At 48.0% G+C, this 7,994-nt stretch overlaps 1 protein-coding gene across 2 annotated transcripts in view; it reads left to right on the top strand.

The window, feature by feature from the left end:
* Positions 1–7,462, top strand: part of grnb (granulin b) — a 22,756-nt gene extending 15,294 nt beyond the window's left edge. The window contains exons 2-17 of one of the 2 annotated variants that reach the window (XM_031844253.1): positions 257–374; positions 463–603; positions 1,512–1,649; positions 1,902–2,015; positions 2,231–2,372; positions 2,635–2,744; positions 3,447–3,573; positions 3,676–3,767; positions 3,990–4,134; positions 4,445–4,542; positions 4,916–5,146; positions 5,314–5,451; positions 5,723–5,866; positions 5,934–6,173; positions 6,323–6,571; positions 6,818–7,462. In XM_031844253.1, the coding sequence (XP_031700113.1) occupies positions 348–374; positions 463–603; positions 1,512–1,649; positions 1,902–2,015; positions 2,231–2,372; positions 2,635–2,744; positions 3,447–3,573; positions 3,676–3,767; positions 3,990–4,134; positions 4,445–4,542; positions 4,916–5,146; positions 5,314–5,451; positions 5,723–5,866; positions 5,934–6,173; positions 6,323–6,571; positions 6,818–6,964 (2,283 nt within the window). In that variant the 5' untranslated portion in view covers positions 257–347 and the 3' untranslated portion in view covers positions 6,965–7,462. The remainder of the gene's footprint in view (positions 1–256; positions 375–462; positions 604–1,511; positions 1,650–1,901; positions 2,016–2,230; positions 2,373–2,634; positions 2,745–3,446; positions 3,574–3,675; positions 3,768–3,989; positions 4,135–4,444; positions 4,543–4,915; positions 5,147–5,313; positions 5,452–5,722; positions 5,867–5,933; positions 6,174–6,322; positions 6,572–6,817) is intronic. The other variant, XM_031844254.1, reaches the window with a different exon arrangement.
* The last annotated feature ends 532 nt before the right edge of the window (positions 7,463–7,994 follow it).

The raw sequence follows: 7,994 nt of genomic DNA, 5'->3' as shown, positions 1-7,994 counted from the left end.
TATGTATATATATATATATCTCTTCTTGAGTTGTGTAATTTTCTGTTTATCAGACTTTGTTATTCAATGGATCGCTTTTTAATCACTGAAGCAGTTATTGGTTTATTTAACATCTTGTACACACTCAACAAACTGCAACGAGTAGTTATTACATTTATTATTCAATAAATCAATATTTGGTGACTTTTGTCATTGAATATCAGGTTTTCAGGGTTGTGAAATGCCAGAGATATGAGTGCTATCAATGCAATAACAGGACATGAACTCTACGGCGAGCTGTGTTGAAATCCAGTTTATCAGACGGAGTTCGTGCTGAGCTGCTCTCCGTGTCTTTGTTATCCGGCTCCATGAGTTCGCTTCTCGCAGCCATAAAGGTGAGATGGCGTTCGCTCTCAACCGTTCGTATCGTCGGTACACGTTGCTTCATTCCTGCCGGCCCTGTTCTCTGCTGCCTGTGTTCAGATGCTGCAGATGGGGATCCTGGTCCTGGCTCTGCTGGGTCTCAGCTCTGCTCGGATCTGTCCGGACGGAGACATGTGTGTGAACAGTAACACCTGCTGCAGGAACTCCACGGGAGGGTACGGATGCTGCCCGCTGCCTTATGTGAGTCACCGTTCAGTCATTTCAGTTACACGAGTAGAATAAAAGTCCTGCCTTTAAAACCTTATTTAAAGTTACTGCGAGGAACTTCTAACTGGTCCTGAACCAGTCTCAGTGGAGTCCTGATCCTCTATCTGAACCAGTCTCAGTGGAGTCCTGATCCTCTATCTGAACCAGTCTCAGTGTAGTCCTGATCCTCTATCTGACCTCCATCAGTAAAGAGACCATCAGAGAGAAGATGGTCTGTTTCTATAGAGTTATTCTTGATGCTCGTCATCGGAGCCACCGGGTCGGATTCTGGTGAAACCAGATGAACTCATGCAGGTTCACCAGAACCTCCTTCAGCTCAGACTCCAGCAGAGACCACCGTGGACAGACCCAGATGGGAGAACCAGAACCAGGACTGAGAGGGGCAGACTGTCAGACCCTGCTGCAGTAAAATGAGAGGTTTTCTAACGAGTCTGGTGCTCAGAGACACGGCCACTTTAGTCCACAGGGACCAACAGAACCAACACTAAATGAAACTTCCTTGTAGTAACTTTAAATAAGTACAAAAGTATTGGAAGCAAAATGTACTTCATGTATCACGTAAAAGTACTCTGTAACTACCATCATTTGGGGTCACCAGACTTCAGGTAGTTGATAGGAAACCCTGCTGTGACTCGACTAACCCGGTGAGGAGTGACATTAAAGCTATCCAATATAGAGTCCCGTATTTAACTGAATGAACGCTTCGTTAAAGTCTTTAAATGGTTCTTCTCCTCGGCTGAAGCTTCTCTGAAACGGGAGGAGTCGCGTAAAGCTCTGGATGACCTGGATCTTCTTCTACACATCCTTTGTTGCTGCTCTTTGTTCTGTGTCTTAAACCGTTTTCACGTCTCTCACCGTCTCTTTCTTTTATCCACCTGCAGGCGGAGTGTTGTTCCGACCACGTCCACTGCTGCTATGAGAGGACGGTCTGTGATCTCGTCCACAGCAAGTGTGTGAATAAGACGGTTTCTTTGCCCTGGATGAGACGCCTTCCCACCAGACCGGCTCTGCGCCTTCAGGTAATCTAACCAAGAACTTCGTCAAAGATGGAGACGGTGTGTCGGCGTTTGCTTTTTACATTATTCCTTCGCTTGATTCTGAGCTCGTTAGACTTTTGTTTTTGTAGGAAGTTTGTGGTTTTGCTGTACAATAGTACGAGATGCATGTTCATGAATAGCAGATCTGAACATTTGCAGTCCAGCCATTGACGTGTGGTTTTCTGTGTCCTTGTCATTGGTATGCGTGGGCTGTGGGCCGTGTGGCGGTTGCAGCTCGAGGAGACGGTGAAAGCGGTCATTTGTCCGGACCAAGAGTCCGAGTGTCCGGACGGCACCACCTGCTGCCAGCTTCTCGACAGCTCGTGGGGCTGCTGTCCGTTAGCTAAGGTGATGTGAACACCAGCTCGGCCTCGCACACTGAAACACCGTAAGATGAAACGCTTTACATGGTCTGCTGGTCAGCGTCTGATGCTGTCAGCTGCTCTTCTAGTTGCTCTGCTGGATTAAGCCGTCTTATAATCCTTCTAGTCGAGTATGTGTTTGCATCATCTGCAGGAATCTGTTGAGCCGCCTGTCTGAAATGAGGCTCCTCTCTTCTGCAGGCGGTGTGTTGTGAGGATAAACTCCACTGTTGCCCCGGGGGAACAAAGTGCGACGTTGCTCACTCGAAGTGTGTGTCGTCCTCACTGGAGTCCTTCCCCATGCTGGAGAAACTACCTGCCAGGAGGAGGGACAATACTTCAGGTAGAAAACTCCTCGTGTAGAAGGTCATGACTTCCTCATGTCAGGCCAAAGGGCTACTTTAAAAAGCCCATATCAATGTGAAAAATTAATGTTTAAAATGGTAGAAAGAGGTTAAGTCACTGAAATCCATCTGTCATGTTAGTTATATGCTGATGATACTGTACTCGTAACTAAAGACGTTCCTTGACATGCTGATGGTACTATACTCAGAACATCATCGTGTGAAGAAACATCTTTAGTCACAACGACCTTGTTTCCGTAGCTCCTCCGGTGGGTTCCGTGTCGTGTCCTGGAGGAAGAAGCAGCTGCCCAGACAGTTGTACATGTTGCCTCCTCAGCAGCGGAGACTACGGCTGCTGCCCTTACACACAGGTACACACGACTCTGATAGACTGGAGCTGAAACTATTTGTCAGTTGAATTGATTTTTTTTGATCAACAGAAAATGCTATCACTCAGCTTCTGAATGTAATATCTTCAGGTTTTGCTCACATGGCTCATAAAACAGGCGGGTGAAGAGGTCACCGTGGTATCTGGGGAACTGAAGTTGGCTTCTAGAAATTAAGCGAGCTATGATTAATTGAGAAAATGAGTTAGTTGCAGCTGTAAATGCACTGTTTCAAAGATATTTATTTTACTTCTGTGTGCTCTAGATTGCAGCTCCTTTTTAATTGCTGTATAATAAATGAATTGTCCTTGTGTTTTACATCCACACCGTCCAGTACGTGTTCTAGTCTAACGGGCTTTAAAGAGAAGACGCTGCAGGGTCAACGTGTTATTTGCTGGAAGTTTAATTAAAATGTGATATTTTCTGTCACAAAGTTGTTTATTGTGTTTTATGTAGAGATGTGTCTCTTTATGACAATTTGAGCTTTTAGCATTAGTAAACATGTTGTGGTGGTTTGAGGGCTTTATTGTAAGGAAATGAGTGTTGATGGTGAGAGCCTGAATGTACCTGTAAAGACTCTCGTTGGTGTTTGTGGTCCTTGGCTGTAAAGAATTATGTAATTTCCTACTAAACCTGCAAACTTTTAATTATTTTTCTGAATCTGTTTGTCATTGTATTCGTGTGCAGGCCATGTGCTGCAGCGATCACCTCCACTGTTGCCCGAGCGGCACGATCTGTGACTTGGAGCACGGTGTCTGTAGGTCCGGTGAGCCCAGCGCACCACTGAAGAAGACCGCTGCCGAGCCCGATGACGGTAAGCAGTCACACGTAAGAGTCCTAATTTAGGCTTAAACTGTGTGCAGGAAAGTCTTGATGTCTTGGTGTCTCCGTCTGTTCCGGCCTCTCGTCCCGTCAGTTAAGTGTCCAGACGAGAAATCGGCTTGTCTGGATCAGACGACGTGCTGCAAGATGACCGACGACACGTATGGCTGCTGTCCTATGCCCAACGTGAGTGACCTGAACCAACCTGTTCACAGGATTAACACTACTGCATCTGTTTTACGTGAAGTTATTTGAAAACACAACGCCGTGGTAGTGGGGCAACCGATCAATGCAATTAACGGAAAATGGATAATGTGATCTGAAACTATCACAACTTGAGACATGAATCCCTTCCTCTCTGTCTCTCTCTCAATATTGACACTGACTACGAGGCTTTCCTCTCTTCAGGCCATCTGCTGTTCAGATCACATCCACTGTTGTCCTGAAGGCACCAAGTGTGACGTCGTCCACGGCGCCTGTGTGTCGGCCCACGGAGAGACGACCACGAAGACCCCCGCGGCTGTGACGACGCCGGTGGAGGTTCAGCGCAGAGGTCGGAGTGCGACGGTTGTTTACACGGTCTACGATCTTAAATATTTGATCGCCATCGTTTACTTTTCTCCAGCTGCTTTGGTCTGGTGTTGTGAAGATGGGCTACTTTAGCCGCTGCTAGCATAACGCGCCTAAATCTCCAACTGAACTGCGGTTGCGTTGCATTGTGGGTGATGTAGGCACCAGGTTTTGACAAGGAGGAAGAATGCATGAAATAAAACGACGATATCTGTGATTGTGCTGTTCTTAGGAATGTGACGCTACTCTTTGAAATAGAGTTCGTTGGCTGATTAAAAACGCTTGTCTTTCAGTTGGAGCCGTTCCGTGTGACCGCTCGGTGGCCTGCGCCGACGGAAACACCTGCTGCAAGTCGTCAGAGGGAGAATGGGCCTGTTGTCCTCTACCTAAGGTACCCACAGACGTGTGTGTGTGTGTGTGTGTGTGTGTGTGAGTGTGTGAGTGTGAGTCACACAGACTCTCTGTGTTCGGCTTTCTGTCCAGCTGCACTGAGTACACTCGACACACTTCCTCACATTGTGTGTCTGGAGATGAACCACAGTCTAGTGACGAATGGCTTCTCCTCTAATCTCGGCTCTGTGTTTTATTTATTTTATTGTAGAAATATGAGTCGATATGATTAATGCAACTTTTATTCAGCGTTTGCACGGATTCTGGTTTCATTGTCCAGAGATGGCGGTCAGCTCAGAGGAGGACGACGGTTATAAATGTTTTAGTTGCTAAGTCGTACATGTTCTCCAGCTCCTTTGTGGCTCTCCCTGTAGGCCGTGTGTTGTGAGGACCACCAGCACTGCTGTCCTCACGGCACAGTTTGTGACCTTGCGGCCTCCACGTGCGTCGACCCCTCGGGCGTGGCGTGGCTGTGGCTCAGCAAAGTGCCCGCCTTCCCTTTACCGACCGGTAACGCCAAGTGTGACGAGTCCACGTCGTGCCCCGGAAAATCCACCTGCTGCAGGACGGAGAGTGGAGGCTGGGCCTGCTGTCCTCTGCCTCAGGTAACACGAGTAGAGAACGGGCTACGGTCCGGTGGACAGCTCGTACTCTCCAGAAAGATCAGAATAATATAGTTTAGAGAAGCGTGAAAAACAACGGCAACGTAAATATTCTTGTAATTAACAGGGTTTTGTGCTGCAAAAGCTTTATGAATCTCTTGTTCCTGCAGGCCGTGTGCTGCGACGACCACCTCCACTGCTGCCCTCACGATACCGTCTGTAACCTGGAGGCTGAGACCTGTGACGACCCGTCGGGGGTCTTACCTTCACTCCGCTGGGTGGCGAAAGAGTCCGCTCTGACCTCAGAGGTGAACAACACATCGGCTTTCTTTTAGAGTCAAACTTTGATGAATTCATCCACTGTATTGTAGTTCTGCAAATAATTGCAGCGATAGTCGACAAAAACAATATTTATGCCTCTCGGAACGCCGCAGCTGCTCTACTGCTGCCGGTCAGTTTGTGTTTTATGGATTTAGTGTTTATGTCAAACTCTCTTCAATCTGTTTAACTCCTGAGTGTCTGACCTTTTGGAAGGATTTCAGGCGTCATTAAAGATCTGGTTAATCTTCCTCCTTCCAGGCTGAGAAGGAGCCGAGTCGGGCCGTTTCCGGTCCACCTCAGCCAGCCAGGAACATGTGTGACGCCCAAACCAGCTGCCCCAGAGACACCACCTGCTGCTTCATGGACAAGACCCACCAATGGGGCTGCTGCCCTCTGCCCAAGGTACGCCGCTAATCAACCGAACACCAGCAAAGCTGATTACATGTGATTCATTGAGAGTCTCCTTCAGGCGGTGTGTTGCGACGATGGAAACCACTGCTGCCCCAGCGGTCACACCTGTGAACCTCACCGTGCCTCCTGCTCAAAGGGACCCCACGTCGTGGTGCCCTGGTCCTCCAAACTCGACGCCATGAGCGAGGCTTCCAGCGCCGTCGCGGACGTCAAGTGTGACGACAAGAGCAGCTGCGCTTCAGGGACGACCTGCTGTAAGCTGCAGACGGGGGAGTGGGGCTGCTGCCCGCTGGTCAAGGTCTGTACGTCTTCACACGCATGTTCAATTACTGTAAAATCACGTGTTTCTACATTGTGAGAAAGCTTGGGTTTTCCAAACGTTCCCAAATTACTCCAGAGCGTTAAAGTTCACACACTGTTTTTACCTTGTTGGTGTTTCGTCGTCAGGCCGTCTGCTGTGCCGACCAGGAGCACTGCTGTCCTCAGGGCTACAGCTGCAACATGCAGACCGGCACGTGTGAGAAGAAGAACCCCAACGCTCTCACCATCACCCTCCCTCGGGTCAAAGTGGTACGGTCCGAGCTCGGAGACGACGAGGACGTACCGTGTGACGTAACGGGGAAGTTCCACTGCCCGAAGCGGGACACGTGCTGCAAGGTGTCGGCCTCCGAGTGGGCCTGCTGCCCCTCAGCCCGGGTACGTCCACGCCTCACTCACATCAACACTTCATATGAGCCAAAGTGTCCTAATGTTAAATTATGTTCTTTAAACTAATGGTGTCTTTCAGCCGTGAGAGATAAATCCTTTTAAGTACCTTACTTACTGGACAGGACTTTGATTATTGTCCTTATGATGAATACATCTGCTCAATGAATTCCATTCCTCTGTTTTAAAGCATGATTTAAACTCTCCATCGTCTTGAACCGACGTTTCCTCTGACAGGCGGTCTGCTGCTCCGACTCGCAGCGCTGCTGTCCTGTTGGGTACTCGTGTGACCTGAAGGCTGCAGGCTGCTCTCTGCTCCCCCAGCTGACCTGGGACTCTCTGATCGGGGACAGAAGGAAAGACTTTGTCCCACGAGGGCTTTAATCCCCCTAAAAGGTGCACCGATTCCATCTTTTGATCCATAACACCCTCCGTGCTGTCTGTGGACGGCACTTCCTGTTTGACGTGTCCTTCAGGGGAGTGACGATGAAGACGTGACGATGATGTAGAAGCACTTTGATCTGCTGGTTCTGTTATTTCAACATGTGTGCAGGAGTTTGTTTCTCATCATGATCACACTTGTTGTAGATGATGAGTGACGATGTTGGTGTTGCTCCATATTTCTCTTATTTTCAACAAATCCCGTTTAAAGACCAAAACCATCAATGTGTTCATTTGTCTCAATAGTTTCAAACCCCTGGAAGGTAAAGATGGACATCGAGCTTCTCTTTGACTGTTTACAGGTTCTGCAAAAATAAACTTCATTTCATTTAGTTTTTACTAACTAGATAGAATGCAGATAACTGTCACCTTGATGATCTTTAAAAACAGACTTGTTGTTGGAAAAACATTCAAGGTAAATAAAGTTGTATAATTTTATTATTTTGGTTTTTCTGTCTTTTCTGGGGCCTTTTCCCATCTGCAGACCAGAGCTTTAGAACCTCTTGTGTGGAGTTACTCGTCCATAGAATAGATTGTACGGCTCACAACTATGTAGTTTAATTTTTAATAAAGACTCGGTCATTTCATAGAAACATCTCAGTGTAGTTTTTATCAAACATTTAGGAGGAAGTAGTTCTGTTTGTCGGGACTATTTTCAGCGGCGGATGAATCCACATTAGTGAGTATTTGAGGCAGCAGATAGAAAACAGGAAGTGAAGGACCAGAAGTCAGATTCTGGACCTGAATGAGGGCCCCCCCCCCCCCCCCCCCATCAGTTGTCATGACGACCAGAGTAAACACATGACAGACTGTAGTTCGTCATGTGCCCTCTGGTGGTCACAGACCAACATGGCGTCTCTTCTGCTGGAGGTGAACACAAAGAGCGACACGCGCTGCCTCGGCTGTAACGAGGTCAGTGTGTGTGTGTGTGTGAGTCTCTGTGGAGGATCAGGACAGTGAGTGTGTGAGTCTC

Source organism: Anarrhichthys ocellatus, unplaced genomic scaffold (assembly GCF_004355925.1).
Source record: "Anarrhichthys ocellatus isolate YVR2014 unplaced genomic scaffold, GSC_Weel_1.0 scaffold4, whole genome shotgun sequence".
NCBI lineage: Eukaryota > Metazoa > Chordata > Actinopteri > Perciformes > Anarhichadidae > Anarrhichthys > Anarrhichthys ocellatus.
This window is presented reverse-complemented; position numbering and strand designations above follow the sequence as displayed.